Source organism: Scleropages formosus, chromosome 10 (assembly GCF_900964775.1).
Source record: "Scleropages formosus chromosome 10, fSclFor1.1, whole genome shotgun sequence".
In the NCBI taxonomy this organism is placed as follows: domain Eukaryota; kingdom Metazoa; phylum Chordata; class Actinopteri; order Osteoglossiformes; family Osteoglossidae; genus Scleropages; species Scleropages formosus.
Window position 1 is genome coordinate 6,460,529 of NC_041815.1, and position 25,886 is coordinate 6,486,414.

The 25,886-nt window shown below is 40.1% G+C and overlaps 1 protein-coding gene across 1 annotated transcript in view; it reads left to right on the forward strand.

Moving 5' to 3' along the window:
- The first annotated feature begins 4,564 nt into the window (after positions 1-4,564).
- tenm4 (teneurin transmembrane protein 4) overlaps positions 4,565-25,886 on the forward strand; it is a 125,638-nt gene continuing 104,316 nt past the window's right edge. The window contains exons 1-2 of the mRNA XM_029255670.1: positions 4,565-4,811; positions 7,078-7,353. Coding sequence (XP_029111503.1) covers positions 4,589-4,811; positions 7,078-7,353 — 499 coding nt within the window. The 5' untranslated portion in view covers positions 4,565-4,588. The remainder of the gene's footprint in view (positions 4,812-7,077; positions 7,354-25,886) is intronic.

The window sequence follows — 25,886 nt, forward strand, 5'->3', positions numbered from 1 at the left end:
TGCGGGCTTCTGAATCGCTTCAAATTGACCTTTTCCAAAATCAGAAGTAAATACCATGGTGCTCAGTAAAATCCATTCTTGATAATGCGTACTGAAATGCATGCCACACTTGAGTTCAAGCAGGGCCTGTACAAACACTAATTGTCGTAAACAGGCAGAATCGGGGCGCAGAACATTTACCCTCTAATCAACTTCATAAATACACTTTACTGTGCTTTGAGACTCCCTAATAGTCTCCAGCCAGACGTCAAGGTACCAGAGAGTAGCTGTATGGCTTTGATTTGAAAGGGCAGTTGAAATGCCGTCAGAAGCACTTGTTGTTTTCAAAACATGACATACTGGAGGGAAGTCATTAACATCCATTAACAGTCTTTGTGTAAAATAACCCATGTTAACATTTGGTCTGTGTAGGTGTTGGGATGGGACAGACTAGCTTTTAAATTTTGCTTATAGTATATCTGAGATTAAACCAAATGCGTACTGCATTTTTACTATACTGTATGTATGTTTTCTTATTTCCAAAGTGTTATAATAATTATCCAGAAAAGCAATATGAAGTCCATGCATACAACATAAAGAAGCCTGTAACAATGATAAACTCATGTTAATAAGACCTGAAAGGATTTTTGTAATGGACTGTACCTCCTTACTTCACCCATATCAAAAGTGCCATTACTGTGGAAATTACCCAAATCTGAAATAAATTTTACTTATTGATATGGCCAGATTTTTTTTTTAACAAGTACTTTGCTCAAGGATTCTGCAGCTGAGCACTACAGTGCTCAAGTCCTAGTGCAGTGCCACTCTTTAGACTTGTACCACAAACCTTCAGGAGTCTAGGTTGTATCTTCAACCACTGTACACACGCTGGTCTTGCTCCACAGCACATCTTGCTGGGACTTCATGCAAGTGGCTCTTATGCTGGAAGGTTGCCATAACTTTCTCCAGCATCCGTGATATCCCTGGCACAGAGGCACTCCTTTGCTGATAAATGGGATGTCTTCACAAGTCTTAACATTCAACAGGTTAATTTTCCTCCAGGTAAAATTAATCAGCCATCCCAAATCACCTCAAAATCCCCATTGAGTGTCTGACTAATGAAGTGATGTTAATGCGTCGCTGGAGTGTATTGAGTGTATCCATCAGTCATGAATCATAAAATAATTAATCAAAATTATGCCAAAAAAGGCAATTGAGTAACCAAAGTGTGCATTCTTTATTTCTTCAAAAACACACTTTGCATACATAAATGGAGCATTGTTATTTTATTGTGTAATATATTAACTAAGTCTCAAACTTCAGACCTTCCATTGTCGAATGGTCTTTTCTACATGGGTGCGTCCATGGTGATTCATAGCTTTAATACGATACAAACCCAAGGAAAGGCACCTGCCATTTCAGTACCTGCTGCCTCGGCAGCATTTCTTCGTGTCTCATAAAAAAGCATTTGCTTGGGGGGAGCAATGTTTGGAGGAGGCACAGGATGATCCATCTTGGATCGTAAAAGTTTATGAGCAGTAGATATTTGCTGTGCTGTACTTTAGCAGAATTAGTCCTTGTAGTTCTGCATGTTCTGAGGTGGTCCATGTTGGTCTTAAGTTTTCACAATTTCTGCATACCTAAAGCAAATAAGTTGCGCCACTGGGTTTTCCTCGTCTCTTTACGAGGAAAATAAGAATCAAGACATTAATTGGGGAAAAAAAGAATACATTTTGTATGCAAATTGTGAGTGTAAGCAATGCAGTATGTTCTCATGATTTATTAAAGAGTAGATCTGACTGAAATCTGTAATATGATATGTTACATCATCCGTCATGTATAATTAAGTACTGATTTATTAACATGCGTCACAACAGACTTCTTGTAATCTGTATTTGTTTTGAAGAATATTTTTTACAGTTGCAAAGCAGACATCTTCTCATTTAGTTTGTAGATTGTGTTTGTGAGGTTCGTGTGTATAGGCAGTCAGCAGAGTTCCATGTCCTCAGTCTGTCTTCGTCGGATTTTGACGTAAGTCAGAACAGTTAGGTATGGTGGAGATATAACGTCAGTTTGTCAGATGTTTGTTTTAGTATATAGTGTAGCTTTCTATGCATAAAAAACATTAAAGAAACACTTCCGGATACACTAAAACATCTTCAGTATAACAATGCAGTAATAATAATAATACAATAATAATACAATGCAATGATGTAATGATAACTAAAAATAAATGTAACTACAGTATTTATAATAGAGAGAAAACCATAGAAATCGATAATAATCAATGTTACTACTGTCATGATAAAGGACAGGGAGGAGACTGGACCGAAGTGCAGGATCATTTATTCAGAATCAAAGGATGATGTTTTCTCATGGTCGGGGACGGGCGAATGGTCGGTTGATCGGCGAACTGAACAGAGGCAAGGATCCGAAATCGTGGTCAAGGGACAAGGCAGGCGGTTGTTATCAAAGAGACGTGGAACGGGACTGGGGAACGATGAAGGACAGAGTTTGGAAGAACGAAGCGAGGTAGGTTTGAGAACACAGAGGGGACAGTTGTGTCGAGTGAGATTCCGCAACTGGGAAGAGGGTGAGAAGTGTCTTTCATAGGCAAGTGCTCCGAATGATGCTGCTAGTTGAGGTGCAGCAGGTGTTTATGACAACTGCTGCAGGTGGCACAAGAAGTCGCACTGCAGTCTCACAGTACCTGGGTGTTGTGAGAGGGTATGGGTTCAGTCCCCGCTCACTCTTCATGGAGATTGTGTTTCCTCCCAGAGTCCAAAGATATGCTGTTCAGGTTCACCCATAGTGTGTGAGTGACAGTGAGAGTATGTTCCACTGATCTATGGATGAGTGACCCAGTGTAAGTAGTGTATCTAGCACTGTAAGTCTTTGGGTGCTCTGGTTTCCTCCCACAGTCTAAAGACATGTTGTTCAGGTTCCCCATAGTGTGTGAGTGACAGAGAGAGTGTGTTCCAGTGATGTATTGATGAGTGACCCAGTGTAAGTAATGTATCAAGCAGTGTAAGTCACCTTGGTGAATAAGGTGTGGGCTGATAACACTACATAGAGTTCATTGAAAGTTGCTTTGGAAAGAAGTCTCTGCTAAATAAATGTGAACTACAGTATTTATAATAGAGAGTCTATACGCGTGCGAAACTTTGTTTGCATTTCCAGTGTTGGTTGGCATTTCATCTTTATCCGATCACTTATTATTTCAAGTTTAGTTTCAACTGTGATCGTTTTCCTTTTCTTCGATGCATCACCAGCACTTGCATGACATTTACATTTTGGTGCCATGGTTAGGAGGGTAAAAAGAAAAAAGTTAAAGCCGAATGAAGTAACACACAAGACACCGTTAATAGCAACGTGGTCCAGCTAAAAAGAAGGAAATCTTCTTCCTACCTCGGGATCCCGCATCCCACCCACGAGCTGACGAACTACTCTGGATGTGCAATGCTTCGATGTACGTCGCAAAGTAGTTCCCATTTGTTATTATGAACCATTGTATGTAGCTTGAATTTTTTATGTAATAGGCTTTACGGGGGGTGGTTCGTAAGTACGGGTTGTACGTAAGTCGAACGTTCGTAACTCAGGGACTGCCTGTATTAGTGTTTTGCAAAACTGGCACTGAACGTGTCTTAAGTCACTAGACTTACGTAGAACATGTCTTAAGCAGTGTATAGTATGCCATTACAAATGGTATTTAACTTCATGTAAAGATAAATGTCTTGCTTCATTTGGTTTAAACACAAAAAAAAAAAAAAATCTTTAACACTTTACTAGAGACATATCGTATATTTTGGAATGTATGAGGTAAAATGATGATGCTGTCAGCAGATTTTCAGGGATATCTTTCCCTGTGGTTTTTACATGGGCATGAAGGAAATAACACACCTTCCCGACTCGTTCCATTTTATTCAAAGCCGTTAGCCTGCTCGAACCCTTGGCAACTCGATGCTGACCGGCCACTGGTGGTCGGTCTGAAAACTGTAGTGGGAGAAGTGTGAAGTTTGCCAGAAAACCACAGGGATCCCCTAAAGGACATAGATGCTCTTTTTTGGATTGCCAGTCTTACTCTGCTTATTTTTTTATCCCTCACTATCTCCCCATGTTTGTTTATTTATTTATTACTGTTTACTTCCAAATATAACGATGCTTCCCATTCTATTATACCAGCTGAAATGTTCGGGTTTTACCAGAGTTTGTTTGAGCTGCTTTTGAGTGAACTTTAGAACCACTTGAGCATCTACCAAATGCATCCTAAAATTGTTTATATAGTGCACTGTTTATTAAATTGCTGAAATATGTCCCAGGCACTGCTCCTGTACTGAATTGAATACAACATGCATGTCCGTGCAGCTGCACCATGTCCAATAATTGCACGCAGTTTTGATGCCATTTTCTAGTGCCAATCAGAAATTATTTAATAAATACAGAAAAAAAAACTAAGTGTGCAAAGTGTGAAGAAGTGTAAGACATGTTAAAGCAATGGTGTTTGGTTTTGAATAAAACAGCACTTAGCACTTGACTGTGGTCTTTTCTCTTAGAACCGTTGGGAGTAATTCACTGACCTTTGGAGGCTGAAGTGTGAGACAAGGCAGCGATGGATGCGAATGAGCACAAACCGTACCGCTCCCTGACAGCCCGCCGTGACGCAGAGCGCCGTTACGCCGGACCCTCGGCAGATGGTGAGGCCTGCCTAACCAACCCAAAGTCCTACAGTTCCAGCGAGACCTTGAAGGCTTTCGACCAGGATACCAGGCTTGCCTACGGGGGCCTGGTCAAGGAACGTGTACACCAGGAGGTCGAAGAGTTCAGCAGACATGGTGAGGCCATGCCCGCCACTCAAACTTCTGTGTAAAGCTGACCAAACAGTACAGATTATGGGAGGATGTTTAATATATATCGTTATTATTGCCATCAGTATAGCTTTCAATGTTATGATTTCTAACCTCTGCAGAAGCAGAGTGGGAATCATTAGCGTCCATCAAGAGCAGATTTAATTCACTCAGCACCCATGTAAGTGACCTCTGTTAGTACCATAAGTGGTTGAAGATCATGTTTCAAAGTCTTGAATGTGAAACTGAGAAAAAAAGTGGCACAAACAGTCAGAAGTTAGTAAGATGCTTTTTTTTTTTCTCAAAATTTAATTGGTGATGAAGCAACCTAATCTCGTTTTGACATTTAAATGGTGTGGTTTTGAACTTGGTGTCCATAAAGCCCCTGATGTTTTGCTAAGGATACATGAGGTGCATTTCAAGGAGCAATGGAAGAGCCGGTGCTGGGGAATAAGACAGGAAGGTGACAGCTCACTGTGGAAATAAGTGGCACACAGGTAGAAAAGGTGTTTGGTCCTACAGATTTAATGCATTGCTTCTCAATTCAGATCCCATCAATCTTCAACTCTGGTATCTTGAACATTCAGTCGACATTTAGACTTTAGCACCTCTGTTAGATGGCTATATGTATTCAATTTTTTAAGGTCAGAATGTGATGTTGAGAGTGCAATATGGGAAAAAAGATCCCCATCAGATTGGGGATCACATGATGTAGTATGATTCACCCACTTGTCATGAATTATTATAGCTTTGTCCCTCAGCCTTGTGCTTGTCAGATCAAAAGGCCAAGATTGGTTTTCTACGGTGCCTGTATTAGAATCTGCAGTTAATTTTAATTCAGACTCCAGATTTGAGGGAAGATTTTCCCAGGTTTCAGTGATGTCTTTTGCTGTTGTGATTGTAAGAATATGAACGTGTGCACATAAATGCACTGCATCACAAAGGACATTGCAAATTGCCATGGTAAGCCCACACATATTCATATGTGTGTCCGTAGAAGCCAAAGAGCTTACTTGACTGTGGTGGAGATGTACATTCTGTGGAAACCAAAATCATTCAACCCAACTTAGTGTCAGGGCTTTCATAATTTCATACGGTCTTTTTCTTGATGGTTTACTTATTGCAGTTTCAATGTGGAGACTTGCAAAGGCATGTAATTAGAATCAGCATGGTTCTCTTTCAGCCTCACAATGTGTGCTGATCCATTCCGTTGGGGTCTGTAGAGATGGATTACATTAGAGCCATTCTCAAGATGAAGAGATTTTTATCTTTTTTAAAGATCCTCGCCAGCCCCGTTGACGGAGATAGGGTTCATCGCTTTAAAATAATGTTGAATCTGTTGTGAATTTTAAACCATATCAGAATTCTACCCATGCTTTGGCATAATTTGGAGTGGGAAAACATTGGACCCCTAGTGTCCTTATGATTTTTTGTACGTGTCCAGATGACACAAAAATCAAACCATAAATAAAAGCTTTTTTTTAAAAAATTTTTTTGCCAGTAGGGTTTGGAAGCTTTCCAGCGATGAGTGGACTTTTGCTGGTAGTTGTTAATGTGCTGCCGTGGGAGGGGGGAGTAGGGGTTGGGGTTCAGCGGCTGCAGCCCACCAATTGCAAGCCCTTGGCAGAGCGTTAATCAGCTTCCAGGAAGCATGTCTTGAAGCTACTTTAGTCCCTTATTTTTGAGCTGTGTTACAGGATCGTTTCCACCAAAGGCTCAGGAGGACAGGGCTATGTGGAGGGGGTACTCACAAATTCAGGGAAATGAAGCTTGTTGCTCTTCTGAATATTAAATTGTTACCTATAGATGACGAAGAGAATCCAGTGGTGTCCATTAATTAAACAGCCATGGGGCAGCTGGTAGTGTGGTGGTTAGACCTATTGCCTCTGGCTTGAAAGGTTGCTGGTTTGATTTCCCACCTCTGGCTGTAGTACCCTTGAGTAAACTATTTACCCTAAAATCGCTCCAGTGAAGTTACCTACCTGTATAAATGTGTGAATACTTGTAATAACCTTAACATTGTAAATTGCTTTGGATAAAAGTGTCAGGTAAATGACTTGAATATTCTGCAAAAAGAGGACTTGGCAGTTCATGAGAGGTAGGCCTTTTTGAAAGCAAAACCTGTTCTCAGAACTAATATACATAAGAACATAATTAGTGTTACAGACAAGGGCCATTCAGCTTACCTTGGTCACTGAACATGCAAAGAATTCACTGACATTTTATATGTGTGTGTTTGTGCTTTTGTGTATAGGAGCTGATTTCTCCCTCAGAGAGCTGGGCTTCAGCGAGGCCATGCCCCCCCATATGATGGGGTACCGAACAGACCCTACGCTGGCTCACCGTGGTTTCACCTTGGGTGCCGGCGGCAGCTCCGACGCAGACACCGAGACGGATGGCGTGGTATCGCCTGAACACGCGGCACGGCTTTGGGGCCGCGGCACCAAATCGGGCCGCAGCTCTTGCATGTCGAGCCGGGCCAACTCCAATCTGACTCTCACCGACACGGAGCACGAGAACACTGAGAATGGTAGGGTACACTACATTCTCCAGTACTGTTATTATTCTCCGGAGTGTTTTTTCTTTTGCATTTTACCCCTTTTTCTCTAATTTTATAATTGCAAGCTTTAGTTATTTATTTATTTTTTTTTAAATAATTTTAACTCCCTCCTCGAAATTCTACACCCACGGGGAGGGCTGAACACAAACACAAACACAGGTGTTCACCTCTTCCGATGTGCCTGCTGTGAGCTGCCCGCTTCTTATCACTGGGCAATGTAGTACAAAGCAGGAGAGCATCGTTCACCCCACTTCCACCCACAGCCCTGTAAGGGCCCAGCTGATCGTAGGCGTTGCTGTGAGCAGTGAGGAAGAGAGTACCCCAGGCATCTCTCTCACAGACCAGATGTATGTGTTGATTTTTTTTTCTTCTTGAATTTAAAGTGTTTTTTTGGGTACTTTTATTGTAAGCAGAACTGGTCTTAGTAATTTGTATATGCCTGTCACTTTTTTTATTGTAGATATTAACAACAGAAGTGTCTTTAGTGCCTGTATGCTTGTTTTTGTGCTGTGAAGGTTCACAAGTTTGTGAAGGTTCACATGTCTGAGACCTGTCAAGTGTCAGAGAAGAGCGTGGATAAAGGCTTCTATAAGTGACGTTAGCCTTGAAAATACAAAGTCAAGCTTTGCTACTTCAGTCGATGTTCAGGTTTCCATGTGTTGGCCCTGGGGGAACCCAGTAAGTGTAGCGCTGAGTCACTGTGCACCAGGAATCTGTCACCTTTCAAATGTTGTTTGTGAACGCGATCTAGTGGTTGGGAAAACCAAGGTAGAAGACTGTTTTTCGGCACATGACGGATTGGAATGGATTGAAGGGAGCCCTCTAGATCTGTCGATTTGAACGTGAAGAGTCTAGATGTTCCCAGGAGCCTTGGGGGGAAGTGGCACTCTTCCGCCTCGCCGAAGCTGTTATGTTTCAAAGGAGCAGGAACCAGAAGCAATTTATCCTGACGATTTCTGTACAAAGCAATCTTTAAATTTTTCCTGGATACCGTCATGGCAGCCATGACTTCACCGGAGCGGTCTACTTAGACAGCTAGCACTGTAGGGGATGGCAGCTGGAATTTTGAACGTCCCAACATGGAGTGTGGCAGTTACAAGCACAAACTGCTCTCTGCTTGCAGCTGCGTTGAGTTCTGTGGCAGGGAAAGAAAACTGTGCATGAGCTCATGGCTCTGTATTCAGTAAGCATGTACTGGGAAATTAAGCTACAATAAATTTGTGCATAGATTTCTATGATTGTTGCATTCCTTTCTTGCGTAATTGTATGTGTAAATTACTCTGTTTGTATTGAAGTGACCGTCATCTCTCATTAAGACATTTTTAATATTAGGTATCTCTGCTGAGCAGTTAACTGATTTCAGTATGGACCTCTTAGGAGCAGTGTACCCCAAATTTAGACAGAATCAATCATTTAATGACCTAGCTATAAATCATGGTAATGTTTGCAATGACAGGAAGTGGAATCAGTGTAGAATCAGTGTTGAACGCCAATTTAGTTTAAACGTGTTTCGCTTGGACCCCTTCTAGCACCGGTCTTACTGCTCTGTCATCAAGGTCTGGGTGAAATAGTGCTAATTGGCACTGCAGACCATTTCTTAAAATCCTGCAAATGGTTTGTACGTCAGCGCTTGTCATGTTCAATTCTTATAACACCTAGCTTGGTAACACTTTACTGTTGAAGTCTCGCGGCCTGTCGGTGTAGCTAAGTAGCATTCAGCTGAATATTTGATCACAGGGGTATTTGATTATGAAGATACCATTTTGTTCTTATCAAGACAAGTCTTTGTCATAAATTCCACTTTAGAAGCATATAGTGGATGTAGTATCTCTTTGCCATTGGTTGCTGTACACTAGGAATTGTCTGAAAAATCTGTCATTATTCTCAATTACTCTGCATGCTTCCAATCATGCATAAATGCAGACTTAACATTTAAATTGGGATATCCAAATCACATGCACTTTGCATATTACAAGTTAATTAAAAGCCATCGAGCTGCTTGGCTTGCTTTGTGCTCTAATCTCTTTACATCAACAAACCATTTATTTTTCTTTAATGTATTCCAGCCATAGGCCATTTTCCCTTCCTTTCTGCTTGTGTGCTTTCTTTAATCAGGGGTGTAAAACAGGCAAATAATGGAAACTGACCATGATACAATTACACTGCCCCAGTGAATTTAACTCTTTTGTGCCTAAAATGGTTACTGTTGAACACTGAGATTTAATTTTTAATGTGCTTGTACTTTTCATTTTTTGTAATTGTCTCTAGTGAAAAGTCTTAATAAAAATTTACCATTCAGAACAATGTAAAACTGCAGAAGCGACCATACCACTGTATCTGGTCTCTGGAAGAATACAGAGGTTAATTTATGCCACAAACCCAGACCAGACCCAACCCAGACACGTTCTTTATCTTCAGAAATTCATATATTCATCTGATGCGAGGCGGCAGGACGTCTAGAGTTAACACCAGACTCCATTTATATAATTTTCACTGTGAATGTTTTGCAAAGTTGGTTGAAAACGTGAACCCATTTGTGAATAGCTACAAGCAATATAGCTTCCCTAGGACATCATATTTTGAGGATAAGAAGCCAGGCAGAATTAATTTGTCTGGTTGATGGCAAGACATTTGCTAATACATTGTAAAACATTGATGCTGTGAGATTTCAATGCCCAGGCCTGTTTTATGGCCACATATTATTACAGTGGCCTAAGGAAATAAGCCAGCTAGCTAACCTTAATTGCTCCCATTAGCACTAAGTTGTCTATTCTACCTTTAAAATGAGTAAAAACATGCACTGGGAACTCAACAAGCTATTGACAAATTGTCAAATCTCAGGTGACAGGACTATCGTGCTAGACATACTAGCACAGAAAGAAGAATAAAGATTGATTAAAAAAAATAGTTAGAAATCTGGTAAGCAGTTTACTTTCCTTTTTGACATCATAGCTAGATTGCTAAGTATATGAGTCTGTATAACTCAGATATTGTACATTATAAAGTTTACCTTTAATTTATATAATGTTGGACATCACAGAAGACAGTGTAGTTGTTAGATCTGCCACCACACAGCTGGAAGATCAAGGTTGAAATCCCCAACCCTGCTGTGGTATGCTGACATATGAACTCTAAAGTGATACTGTAAAAAAGACCAAGCTGTATAAGTCGGTAAGAGGTTGTCAGCACCATAGTATACTATCCCTAATTTTGCACGATGCTTTGGACAAAGGTGTTGGTTGAATAACAGTTGTTAAGGCTATATTTTATGTAACAGTTGTCTTTTTGGCCTGGCAGCTAGCTAACAACAATGCAGCAAAACAGTCCTCTCATAAATGTTAGAGCAACCTTTAAATAATTTATACACATCCTGTAGCGAGTTCTTTTGGAACCATCGAAAATGTATATTGTACTTTCATGATTCAAATGTACTTCCAAGATAATTGCACAGGATTTGCATTTTACTACTTGTTGTTGTTCACTTTGGATTCATCATTTTCAGCTAGAAGTTGTACCATGTTCTCCTCAGTCCAGAAATGTTGTAACTAAAAAATATTACTCTGACTTCTTAATGTATGCAAACCAAACAACAATAAGGTTTTCAGAACAATAAGAGTTTAATTAAAGTAATTTTTCTTTCACATTCCTGGTATTTACTAACTTAAAACCGAAGTGCAGTAATATAGTATTATGTCACTCATTTTCATTGCTTTCCTTATCTGGATGTCTGACACTGCCTGGAAAGAGCAATGCAAATGAAGCAATTTGTCTTGCACAAGCAAAAGTCTTAAATCCCGTCAACCTGATGAGCTGCTCAGTATTGCGAGTGTTTGTGAACCCTGGTACTGGATAATCAGCCTTTGCTGTGAGGGCATGAAGGAATGAACTGTAAACAGTCATTACCAGTGACTTAGCGAGTACATTTCATTACCAACTGTACTCCGCCTCAGATCCATTTTTGTGCTGCATTTCCTGCATTTAAGAATCCACCGAGACTTCACTTGGACACAACTGCTATTATAAGTCATTGGAAAGGTATGTTCACCAAGATGGATATCACATAGCCAGGTGCATCAGTCCTGGTTGCCCTTGGCTGCTCTACTAGATGTCAGTTTGTAGGAAGATATATGGTACTGTCCATGATTATGAGTGGACCAATGTGGAGAAAAGCCATTGCTATAGTGTATGTTATGGGTGGGCCAGAAACATATTTATTTGTTTAAAATATGCATACTCTGAGAACAGGTAGTCCTCCACTTACGATATTTACGACTTATGATGAGCTTAGGGTAGCCATCCCATCAGTCAACCAACCAACCAATTTCAATTACTGCTTGTCCCAAGCAGGGTGGCAGCACGCCATGGACTATCCCGGAGACATTGGGCACAAGGCTGAAGGGGTGGGGGACACACCCTGGATGGAACGCCAGTCCATCACAGGGCCAAAACTAGCCACCCAGGCACACAGCTGGGTGAAGGTGCCGGAGCAATTGCAGGGCAAGCACCTTGCTCAAGCGCACTACAGCCAGAGGTGGGATCGAACTGGCAACTCTCAGAGCCAAAGGAAGCCACTTCAACCATGACGTTACCAGCCGGCCCCCGTCAATCTTATTCTATTATTTTCAAGTCCTGAAGTTTGGTCATAACATCTATCAGTGCCTGTTCCATCTGCTGTACTATGACGGTGGCCAGTCTTGCTGCCACGAGGCACCATGTTTATTATTGACTCAATCCGTATCTCTATAAGTGACTGCATTTTAGCTGTGAAAACATTAGTTTATTTCCAGAACATTTTGCTTATGAGTAAACACAAGTCAAAAGACTTTTTTTTTTTCTTTCCAATGACTGGCAAGTGAAAACATACATATTCTGGTGGTGCAGAAAAGAAACTAAAAGAAAGCAGGTTTAGGAATGAAAGTTAGGGTAGTGCAGTGCGACAATATAGTAATGTACTTTAAATTATTATTATTCTCTATTAGTACTCTTAAAATATTGTGTGAGTTCTATTAAGTAATGTCTGAAATTAGTGACAAAATACAGTATAGCAAATCCCCATTTTACAAAGCAGCATTCATGCATGTTAGTTGTTTATATATCCATAAGGTTTATATAGTACAGTATAAGGAGTTTGGAACTTATGAGGGAATCTACTTACAATGAGGTCATCAGAACAGAACCCCTTTGTAAGATGCAAGTATTAATTATTTTTGAACTTGCCTCAACCTCATTTTCTCCATGTTACTACATTGGAGTGTACCTGTTTTCAGACATGTTTCTAAAGAATCTTTGCAGGGGGTCAACAAAAGGATGAAAGAGTACAAGCCAAAATTTTAAACTTTCAAGCTAAATGGAAATTACAAAGGCAGCTGCAGAGCCGAGTCTTGTTCAGATGAATACTAATTATGAATATGTGTCTGCTATGAAAGAAGTCTGGTAATCAGCACTTAATATGTCTGAAGTAGCATGAGGTACAATAGTCCAAATCGTGCGTGAATTACAGGTGCATCAGTCAAAAACACTTCAGGGTGACATAATTTGACAAGGGAAGCAGTGTCAAAAGTGAAAACGATATTTGAAGAACTCGGACAAAGAGGATCAATGTTCATAAATCTAATTTTACCAATCGGCCAGGGTGGTCCATTCATAGGACAGCTCATAGATAGTTGCTCAAAAACATAAAACAGTGACTTTGAGAATAGGTGTCAGATTGAATCAACATCTGTCTGCCCTAGTCTCAAGAAAATTTATGTTGTGAGCTTCACAAAGTCAGCGCTCATGGTAGGACTGCCTATTGGAAAGTGATTGCATACGAGGACCATGTGCAAAAATGCATAACCTGGTGCAATGTGCAGTGGAAATAAGTAATATGCTCTAGTGAACTGTTTTATTCTTTTTTGTAAAACCAGAAAGATTAATGATTGGACAAAGGCAAAACATTCCTTCATCCCACATTTTCATTTGCTGGCTGTTTTTAAACATTGTGCTGTAGCTGCTGTGGTATAGAAAGCCATCCAAAGGGTGTCATTGAGTTTCACTGCATTGCATACTTTTATCACACCAAATGGATATGCAGCTGTTTTAATCAACACGGTGCATTCTGTAGTCGGTTTTACTGTTTCATTATGGTGCTGTCATATTTCAAGATGATAATGCTCCATGTATTGTGCTCAATGGATCTAAGAGGTCAAACAACTTAGTTGGTCTCCCCAGTAACCAGATATAAACAACACTGAACCGTTATTTGCCGGTCTAGAGTATAGAATAGATTTTCATTTGCCGGTCTAGAGTACAGAATAGATTTCCATCTCTTTCATCCCTCAAAAAATTTGGAGGTTCTTAAAAAATGTCCAACATCCTAATGCATACCATTTCAGGACTTGCACAATAGCATCTAAAAAGGACTTAAGCTGTTCTAAAGGCAAAGCACAGATTTGCTCTTTTTTCCATTATCAGTAACCGTTTGTCCATTGCTGTGTTTTGGTAGTCTTCAGCCTATCCCGGAAACATAGGGTGTGGGGCATGGCATAACCTGAATGGGAATGAGACAGGTTGAAACCCATGTCCATGTCTGAACCCACAGCCCAGGGGCTGTCAGGTAACCATGCTATCAACGGCACCGGTGTGCCACCCTACTGTTTAGCTTCATCATCATATATTGTTAGGCGTTTCCATTATTCTGCCAACCCACGTGCCTCTTGAGGAACCATTTACCATTTAAACAGATGAAATACAGTATGTTGCTGTCTAGATGCCATTTGTCAGGTGGCCGAAGTATGTGGCGAACAACGAGGGATGTTGTTTTGCTTTTTAAAAATTCAATTCTCATTTGCTTTGCTAATGTTTCACCCTGTGTATACCATTGTGTTTCAGATGAATAGAAATGTTAGAGTAAACATAAATATTTCTGGTATATTCTTTTTTTTTTCCTTAAATTAGCCATCTGTCAGTGTTTACAAGTGACCACAAAGGGCGAAAATGAATTCAATCCTAAACAATGAAGGGAGCACATTTATTTAAGTGAAATTGGCTAGGTCATTATTTACAGTACATCGGGTACTGACTCAAGCAGTGATTCATGCAATTTTCATGGTAAAATATTAGAAAATGTCTGAAGGATTATTTGAAACACTGTCATTTCCACAGATAACTATTGTTATCCATTGTTGTGGTCTTTAGCTTCCAAGGCTCTTCCATTCTGTGAACAGCACTAAAATCCTTAAGATAAAGTCTGATTTCATCCCCCCAATATGGAGATGGGCGATTTACATCTAATATACAAGCTTAACTCTGGGGAAGGGAGAAATCAGTACGTGTGTGTGTATGTGTGTGTGTATTTCTCTATATTTGTCTGAGCTACTTAATTACTTTCACATAAAAACAGATGATGATGATAATAATAATAATAATAATAATAATAATAATAATAGTGTTATTTTCTTTACAGTCCCAGTTTTATTTAAGCTTTCAGTACTTTTTTACTTGTTCCTGGATATTGTGGATTAAACTGTCAAATAACCTTCAAGTCATGGTTAATAATCATTTGTTGCAGAGTGTATTTAAGTTGCTATTTTTCTCTCGACTTTAGGCTTGTAGGTGGTCTGGCTCTTTCAGATACAGGTTTTGGCTGGTCGCTGTATGCTCCAATAAATAACCCCGGGGCACACGTCTTGCCTGACACATGAAGCCCTCATGAAGGCTGCTGCTTCTGAGGGAAATGGGAAGGAACGGAGGCTGCTAAAATATAGGAGCACTTAGCAAATAATTTCCCTGGAAGGTAGCATGAGGGATGAGGGTTCCCGTCTTTTCATTTGCAACATCGTGGATGATTAAATGCATCTCACCCACCTGCACCTCCCTGTATGGCAAGAGCTTGCAATTTGCAGGTGATGTCATGCATTTGACTGTAGAAGTAAGGGGCATGTATTTAGACCCCAGACTTAAAATGTACATGTCTTGAACATACTTGACTTCCCTTCCCTAGTCACCACCTCCAGTGCGCCACACGATGGGTGACTGCACGTTCTCTACATGCGGAACGTGAAGGCTGTGTGAATTCAGTAGGCTGCTGTGTGACTGGAATGCTCGGTCGCAGGCGTGTTGTGGCGAAGAGGAAAAAGAGCAGCTCTTCCGCCCCTGCTGTTTACTTCGGAGGTTGCATTCTAGGGAATCCGCAGGCCCTTTCCGTTTAATTCCCCTTTTTAATTTCTCAGCAAAAGCCGCGTAATGCCTTTACGTAACCTAGAGCAGATGTCATTTCTGCTGCAAGAGCCAGAGGCTGTGAACTGATGGTTGACTTAAAAGAGCAAGGAGCTCAGGCAGTTGGGGTTGGGCTGCTTGGGGGGGGTCTAGCTGTGTAATCGGAGCAAAGCATTTGGTCGCTTCTGTTCCCACTGCCTCTGATACCACGTGGGGAGTCTGAAGAAAACCATGCCATCTCTCTTACATTGTCAGAGTGGAGACCCCTGCCTCATCAGCCAGTTCTGTCCTTATTACACATTTCACAGGCCTTCCTGCAGGATCTATGATTGAGTGCCATTTGAATAAACACTGATGAATTGCTCTGTCCAGGGTATTGTTGTATGCAGTCTGTCATTGTAACGAGTCTAGTTTAAAAAAAAGTTTCTCTATCTGATGAACATGCTAGCAAGCTGTAGCTTTCAGTTGATCAATCTGTCATATTTCCCTCTGAGTTTGTACAATGTTTGTTGTCCTAGATCCCTTAAATCACATGGTTAAATAGTAAAAATTTCTCTTTCCAGTGTGCACTAATAATTTATATCAGAGCTTTGAGCTTTAAAATGTGTTTTTTCTCTTACGAAAAAATAAAAAGTATATATTTTTTATGAACTGACATCTCATCCAGGGTGTGCCCGGGTTAGCCTGATGTCCTTTACTATTGGGATAGGCTCTGGACCACCACAACTCTGCACTGGAAAAGCAGTTCTCAATAGTGAGTGAGCAAGTGAGTGTTTCAATTATTATTTTTTTTCTTTTAAAATTGTAGAAAATATACTTTGCACATAAATTCCATATATTTTCCCAGGTTTTTAGAGTTTTTAACCTGTAAATACTGATGAAAAGCAGCCATGAATTTGCTGGGTTTAGTTTGCAGTTGAACAACCTTACATTAGTCCAACATAGTCAATTGTAAATACAATTTGAACTAAAACCTGTACCTTTGGTGACATATTTTTTGAGGCACGCGAAATACTGACTTACTGTTTTAAATGAAAATGAATATTTATTGAACATTGAATGATGTAACAGAATGACAGCCAATGTCATGTTTTGCAGTCTTTTTCATTGGCTGGTTTAGCATTCCTTTGGGTGGGTGACGTCACTGCATAAACATTTTTGGAAATGGCAGCACTGATATTTTGTACTCAAGCAAAAATGGCTGAACTTGTGTGAAATCGCTGCTGTTAAAGGTATTCCCTATTCCCACTAAAGTCATTCCAGTAAATGGAAAAATTACTGGCGTTGTGCTGACAGCTGGAGGAGTGTGAACTGGTTCTTAGAGGACATAATCAGGGACACTCTACGATTTAGCCCTTGATATCCTCCCCCTCCTCTCAAGTGTTTGGATAAGGAACATTTGATGTGAGCTCTGCCTTTAAAATGCATTTATTTTTCCTTGTCTCTCTAATGGAGTCCTTCGAGCCCTGTCACAACATTAAGGGCCTGTGGAGTGGGATTAAGTCAAACTTCCAATTTGATAAGATGCTTCTAGAGGAATATGCCTGGTTTCAGCACAGCCTGGTTTACAGCTTCATGGAACCCGAATCTCAGAATCACAGATTACAGAGGATGCACACCATCATCTTGGACTGTAGCAGTAATAGTAGTAGTAGTACTTTCTAGTTGAGGGGGCAGAGGGTAATCTAGTCGTTACTGCTGCTGCCTTGGGACCCAAAGGTTGCAGGTTTGATCCCTACCTCTGGCTGTAGAACCCTTCAGCAATGTACTTACCCTAAAATTGCTCCAGTAAAATTACTCAGCTGTGTAAATGGATAAATAAATGTAAGCTTGTAATAATTTTAAACTTACAACTGTAAGTTGCTCTGGAGAAAAGGGTCAGATAAATGAACAAATGTAGATATTATAGGAATTGAAGTCCACTCAAGTGTACTGCAGCTAGGGTAGTCTTGGGCTGTTAACTGGTAACCTTCAGATTATGTTTTTTACCACAATGGTTCCCATTGCATGATCAGAATGCAGCAGCAACACTGAACATTGTCACGGAAATATAATTATAACAGGGATCGCCTGGGTAGGTGTATGCATTTTCCCTTGTTTGCTCTCAGTACGTTTTGATTAAATTCATTTTCAGATCTGAATGAGGAGGCTAATGAAATTTTTCTGTTTGCTTGTTTGCTGGATATCTCCATCTGAACACGGTAGACATTTGGACAAGTATGTGATATGGAAAAATGAACGTGTCACTTTGTTTCCCGAGATCCTAATTGAGACTTTTGCTAGCACCGATAAATCTTCTCAATGGCATGTTCATGCCCAGGTCTAGTACTCAGAACAGCACACAGGTAGAACTGATAGACTTGGCTGAGAAAAATCAGATTACAGGTCACAGACTGATTCTGAAACCAGAATATCTAACTAGTCAGCTTACTTTTATTTGAGTTATTAATAAATAAAAAAATACAATGATGTCATATCTTTTGAGTTGTTAAAGCATTTCACGTGGATTGCAAACAAAGAAATGTTAACTTTTTATCATTAATTCATAAATCTGCAGTTCTGAAATGTATGTATATCTCACCTTTAACTGTGCAATTCATGATATAGCAAAATCCTCTATCAATGTTATAGCTTGAAATATTAATACATTTTTATGTTCTTGATGTTGAAAGCAAATTGAATCTGTGTATACCACTCTAACGTTTAAAAAGTTATGGGAATAAATTTATTGACAAAAATGGAAGCATTTTTCCTGAAACTTTCTGTCAAGTTCCTTTTCAAAAAAGAAAGAAAAAAAAAACCCACTTTCCTAGAATTTATTGGTAAGACACAAGAATAAATTGGATTTCGGAATACAGCATGATGACCCAAATGTAGGCACCAGGGGGGAATTTCCACAGATCAGAAAAAGATGATGTCGGGGCAAGAGCTCTCTCTGTCTACCACCAAAGCCCTTTCACGGCTTTTCATCTCGTGCTGTCGTCTTTGTGCGTGACTATGGCGGTAGTACCAGTGTGCACAGATTTTGTGTTGTTAACATGCCGTGTAAATGTAAAGGGTTTCCCAGGCTTCTTCTGTTCTCCCAGCTTCTCCTCTCTCCATGTCACTCCGAAGTGAATTACATGTACAGTAATTCATCCCTTCTGGTGTTTCAAGAGTCAATCAGATAGCTAAAATATACTGTATATCATGCAAGATTGCAGTTTTTTCATGGCTATGGTAGAGTACTCGTAATCTGTAGGTAATTTGTATAATTGGAAACATTATTATTGTATTACATAATAATGCAACTGTTATTCATCTACAGTCTTTGGCATTTCTGCATTTTGATTTTTGATTTACAGGCAGTTAAGTGGAAAGCCTTTTAGCTATGAAATTTTACTGCAGTGCTGCCATCTCCGCTTTACATTTTTCATCAGTGCAAAAACCCATTGGGCTGCAACTGTCAGTCATACTGGTCTTAAATGGAACTTTGCATTTGTGGTCATTAAACGCTATTTTATTAGGTAGGAATATCATTTGTGTTTTCCTCATAATGGCCTCTCTCATCCAAGAAAAAAGCATTTATGCTTCTTCACAATTTGTTTCCAACTTTAACGTATATTATCCTGGCCACTCCAATATTACAGTATTGATCCTTCACAGTTTTATGGCTGTTGTCAGAGACAATTTATTAGTTTTCCAATGGCGATCCATTCCATGCCGCATTTCCGACTTCCTCCTTAGATGTGGTTTCCGGGCTTGCGAAAGTACACTGGCAGATTGAGGCTCCTGTTGTTGTTCACATTGAAGCAGTAACAGTGAGAGAACAGTTTGTCTTTTTGGAAACGTCTTCAGCTGCCTTTCTGAAGAACAGAATACCCCCTCTAGAACTTTTCCCTCTGAATTCTCAATGTTATTAGATTAACTGATGTTTTATTGATAGGGAAATTACATAGTAATTGACCTGTTTGGTTGAAGAAATCAAAACACTCTCTCAACAAATCAATAAGTAAAGAAATCAATAACCGTATTTTGGCCTCATATTGCAATATTGTTAAATCTAAAAATCTGTGAGCAAATGCGTCAGTATTTGGGTGTGGCTTTCTTCCAAAGATACCTTCAAGTGTGATTTTTGCGCAGATTAGAATATTGCCTGTCAAATCATGAAGGCATTTGAGTTATTTATTTATTTTTCGGGGGGAAGGCAATTTTCCACTTGAACACTTTTTAAAGAGCTTCTGTAAAAACATCTATCAGATAAGTCTCTTTTGATTAGGAATTGATTAATAGAAAACTTTCGAGGTGAGGTACAAGCTTACCTAATTTTGATGAGGTTTGTCAAGTGCACAATATACAGCTTATGCAGATATTTGGAACAAGAAGTTTTAATATCAATTAAGGCTCATTGGTCTAAATTACAGCGTTGAGATGAAGGTCTTCAATGGAGATATAATCACTCATTGATCTGATGAGGGCTTGCTGAAGTTCCAAACAAAGCACAGTGATTTTTTTTTTTCTTTTTTTTTTCTCCTGAGTGAGTTTAGTGTAGAGGTTGTTCAGACTGAAGAAATATGTGTATTCAGATGTTCCCTAAGGAGCTCCTGGCATAATGAACTTTTTTCCTCTGAGAAGTAAAGCAACAGAGGCAAGAATTCTGTTCATCCACTGATGTTGTCTGGCTTGTTCTTTGATGAAGTCTGGCCTAGAGCGGTCAGGAGACTGGGGGGGGACCAGTGTGTTTTCACTGCCCCGGTTAGGGATTGACTGCCTCTCCGCCATTTAAAGTATGGATTTGCAGTAAAGGGATGATGAGACTGAGCACAGTCATGCAGGGTGTCGACTGTTTATGAGGCTATTATTAGAAATCAGCCAGCATAACAGGTAGAAGAGCAGGACGGATGCCGATATGTTCACTGTGCTCAGTCGTGAGCAGATGGCATGCAGAACATGCAGGCTGCTGTTTGTAGTTTCAGTAGAACCCCATGACTGGGAGAGTTAACTATGCTTGAAGACCAGTGATCTGCAGGTTCCTTAGAGGCCTGCATGTTGGCTTAAACCCTCTCCATGTGACAGAATACTGCCGCATACGGTCACAGCAGAGCAGGTAATGCAGCCAGAGCCACGGTGGTCATCCTGTGCTCAGTAAGTGGTCTTCTCAGACGTGGCCAGAAGCCATCCCACAGTGCTGTTTATGTCATTTATTTCCCAACCTATTCAATCTGAGTATTTTTACATCGAAAGAAAGGCATTCCCGTTTAGTATTGGTTTATCTCCAGTGTTCTGAGGTTTTTAGACACCACCTCAAATATTGGGAGGTACTATAGTAAATTTTAACATTTTTTTTTTAGCTGATGCTTTTTTCCAAGTGGACTTACAGTGTTAGCAGTGAATTAGAATAACCACTCCGGAACATTTAAGAAAATTTCAGAACATCAGTTCATTTAACTATGTACACACGCACGCACACTGTCTGAAGCCGCTTGTCCCGAGCAGGGCTGCTGCGAGCTGGAGCCTAGCTCGGCAGCCCAGAGCTGGAGGGGGAGGGGGGACACCCAGAGCAGGAGACCAGTCCATTGCAGAGCACCCCAAGCAGGACTCAAACCCCAGGCCCACCAGAGAGCAGGCATAGGCCAAACTCGCTGCGCCACCACACCCCCTTATTTAACTATGTACAGAAACTTAATTATGCTTAGCATAATGCATTATGAGAGAACCAATCACAATCCCTGATTAATTCATAATCTAGTATCACAACTGAATTAATGTAGTCAATACAATGATTATTATTATTATTATTATTATTATTATTATTATTATTATTAACAACAACAATAATAATAATAGATACTTTTCTCCAGAGCAACTTATGGTGTTAAGCTCGTTGCAATTAATTTCCCATTTATACAATTGGATAATTTTTTACTGCATATTCGGTGTAAGTACTTTGCTCAACTGTATTACAGCAAGGGGTGGGATTTGAACCTGGGCTTTTTGGGTGTGAAGCAGAAGCTATAACCACTTCTAACCTTTTGATCCCTTTCCACTGGTTAATTTAAGCAAAGTAACCAGTGATTTAATATATGTTTGACATTCAGCTGTTTGACATTCAAGTTTATTGTCATGCAGTCGCAGTGCAGTCGACTTACAGACACCCAGTTTAGATATAACTGAATTATTTGTTGAGAAATATTTGGCAGCATATGTTCTGGCATCTGCGCCGTGTGGCAGCATTTAATTGCCATGAGAGACGGGCGCTGAGATGTTTGTGTTATGAAGCACGTGTCAGCACTGCTCCTTGTACCTGGGTCCTGAACTCGGGACGAACACTCGTATGGGAGATTGAGCGTCAGTGCCCTCTCACCCAGCACCTGTGCCCACCTGCAAGCTTGTCTAAAGGCATTGTGATGCCCCCCCCCCCCCCCCCCCCCCCCCCACTTGTTCAACCTGTGATAATAGACTAGATGCCATGTGATATGGAAAGAGAGGGATAAAACCCATCTGGAGATTGCCTACTTTTGTTCCCTCGTGACCCCTGTAAATGCACATGCAGAATGCGGTAGAGTTTCGGATCATATTGGCTGCAGACTCTCTGCTTCCATCTCCCTGCTTCATAAAATGAAGTCTGGATCCTTTACAGAGATTGCAGAATACAGTACTTACCCCTTTGCGCTGGCGTACGTTGTCTACCCCCCCAGTTCTCCAGTGGATGCCTGTAGAGGATGTTTCCTGTTCCTCAATTCCACAAGACTTCACAAACTCATTAAAAAAAATCATTTGTATCATAGATTGTGCCCTTATCCTAGGTGACATGACAAACTACTGAAACTTCTCTGGTTAAATGACTGTTCAGGGACACCACAGCACTTTCCTGTGGTATTCTGTGTTTTCAATGGACAGTTTTTTTTTTTTTTTTTTTTTTGCTGGATTGGTCTAAAACATTTACCAAAAGCCAGTGTTGCAAATTATTTGATGTACATATAGTTTAAAGGAAATAGAGTATGGTGTGATTTCTTGTGTCTTAGATGCATCCTTCTCTATTTACTGAATAATTTGTGTATACCCACCTCCTGTGTTTGTTCCATGTATATTATAGCAGTCTTGAACTGAGATATATCAGTGCTGTGTTGGGTGTTTAGTGGACTGGAACATCACCAGTTTTTCTGATGCAGCTGTTCCTTCTGTGTTCCATGGTCTACATGTCAAACATTGTTTTCTAAAAATTAATTGAGCATCATTTCCACTGTGAAAGGCATGATGGGTTGTCAAACACTTGATTAAAATGGCACAGCTCCACAAAAACCCAGCGTCATCAGAAGGACTTTGCCAGATCAAGTTGGACAAGTATAGTTTTTGGATCTTTTTTGGTGAGGGGTGGTCGAGAGGGGCTTTGATGCCATTAAAAATCTTTAAAACATAGTAATGCTTGAATTTCATCGAAATTCGTTAAAATGCAAAAATCCACTGGCTGCTTGTGTGTTAGAGTAATTGTATAAAATAATTGCTTTTCTAGTCTTTGGATAAGGATTTTGACCTTCTGTAACAGTCAATACACACTTAGCATCACAGCACCTTGAAGTACAAAAAGTGTAACTTGAAAGGTAGAGTCCCCAAGGCTGCATTTGCTATTTTCATACCATGTTTTTTTATAGATGACATCCTCCATAAAGACACTTCTGAAAATGTTAGCTAGTCTCTTCAAACTTCTTTCCCCAGCAGTTATCCACACTGAAAATTAAAGAGAAGCTTTTAAAAATAGTTAAAAATAGTTAACAGCATTGTTTTGTCAGCAACCAAAGTGCACCAATTTTACGAAAAAAAAATTTAAATATATACCTACATGTACAGATTTCCATTTTTTTTCTCTTTTCAAGTTTTATTGTTATGGATTTCACAGTCCAACTTATTTAGCCAAGAGCTGTTCATAGCTCACTGCTGACACAAAGGTGCACCCACTGTAGACAGATGGAAAGTGCTGTCTGATGTTTGTTTGTGTTCGCCGCACGATTACGAATAACGTAACCCCGGTGTTTTCCAGCACCATGGCTCCTTATGCTGTCTTGCTGACTCGCTTGCTGAGAGAACGCAAAAGGACACAAAAAAAGGAACATGATGAGGAGTTCCCAGTCCACAGCTTGGCTGAATTTTTATTGTCTCGCTGCTTTGTTGACACTTCCATTCATCGTTGCAGACTTGTTAGGATAGTTGGATATTTTCCTGGAGCATTTTCTTGAGATGAGACCTTGCAATTTTCAGCTTAGAAATTTGTCACCTTAACCACTGTGTCATCTACATCTCTCTGTAGGTTGAACCCTGTCAGCTTCTGTCAGCTTCCTGCCTAAATCAAGCAAGTTTACACGTTTACATGTTCAGGGAAGATCACTTCAGAGGAAAGTCCTGAACGGCATCCTGCTTCGCCCATTATAAATTAAATTGTTTGTCTGCTGACTAGAATTGCCTAAATAAACAGCGTCTTGTCGTTTGTGGCACTTGCATTTTAAAAATATTTCTCGCGCCTCTCTTACGGTTTGAAAGAGGCTCCTTTGATTCCCACCCACGCAGAAGCAAGCCGACAGCATGCCCGGTCCATCAAAAACTTGTAAAATGCTGTGTGCGTGCGCATCACCAGACAAAAGTTATATTGTTTGTGACATTTTTTACAATATTATGAGATGAAACTCCTCGCACAAGTTCTCAGGGACCTGCAAATTACAGTTGCAATGTCATGTGAGTAACCTTGCAAAGCAGCTAACGTTTGTTGGGAGGGGCTGCAAAAGCAACCCCAGCACTGGGATTGACAGTTCAGGTTCAAGGTTTATTCTCATGAGTACAAGTCCCATGTGTAAAGTACTATGAAATTCTTGTTTGAATGCTTCTCCACAGACTATAGAGAACACAAGATACAATAGATAGTACTTCAGAAAAAGCAATAAATAATAACAGTAAATAGCCAAAATAATTAAAAGCGACAATGCAAAAGTGACAATGCAAGTGATGCGCTTGGAGGGATCAGTTCAAATTATAGTTGCAAAAACAGATATCAGATATCTCCTCTGAACATGATACTTTTTTTGACTGAACCTCATCTCCAGTATATGCACGGTAGTTGTCAAATAACCATGGATACCACTGTTCATTCTGTCTTCTAATCATAGCCAATTCGTTCCAGTCATTAATTAGCTTGCTTATAAACAGATAAAGATGCCCCGTTACGGTTGACATATCGAATTGGATTCTCATTGTTGACTATTCATCCTGTTGCATGGCAGGAAGGGTGGGCCTCTGAAGATCAGCTTTCAGGACCTTAAACAAGAGCACATGGTTGGGGGTCTTTGAGTGCATGTCCTTTCATCACTGTAGTATGAGTCAAGGCGAGAGGAATCAGGCTTGGCAGTTGGCTAATCGTCTTTCGGCACCTAACCTTTCTGTCTGAAAGCTTGCTTTTCACAATGCCTTCAGTGTGTCCTAAGCCTTCCTGTTCTGATGTTACACACAGATCGGAGCAGGGTACAGACTTATGGTGCTAGATAATATACGCCAATATGTCTTTCATTACTGCAGCATACTTTCTTTCATTTTTTTTCCCCATATATCTATATGTGTATTTATAATTTTTTTATTTATTTAATTCTAGGACTCACATGATCTAGTTAATGTCAGACCACCTGAAAATTGTGAACATCTGTATAGAAATTAATATTCGACAAGTATCTGGTTTTACAGAAGGAATGAATTTTTTGAAATAGACATGGCATTTAGCATGTATTTACATGGCACTAAAAATAAGAAATATTTTGAAAGTACTATTCACTGGAATTGTATAATTACACTAATTTGTGTACCTTTCGAGCCTTGCTGCAACCACTGTGTTTCCAGTATAATGAATCTGAGCAGACATCCTGTAGAATAGAGGTCATCCAGAAATGTTCCTACTTCAGATTTTCATCAGGATCTGAACCTGAGACTGGTAATGGGCTGATGTCCTGATGAGGACAAATGCTGCAGAGAGAGAGCGAGAGAGCAAAACTGTGTGTGTGGGAGGGACGGCTTGATGTGTGATCTACCAGAGTCCTTCAGCATGAGAAAAAAGCCATGTTTTAGTACTCAAAGACCATGGGTGGTGCAGATTCTTGACAACTGAGATGACTATTAGGAACTTCTTTGGTTATATAGGTAGCACAGTTATAAGTTGTGCAAATTGGACAACGCGCATCAATTGTTTCCAGCCGGCTAGGTGGCAACCGATAGGTCATCCTGAAATCGAAACCTTTAGTTCGATCAGAACCAATTGAGTCAAGTACAGTGAGAGCCAGGAGCAGCCTTTGTGG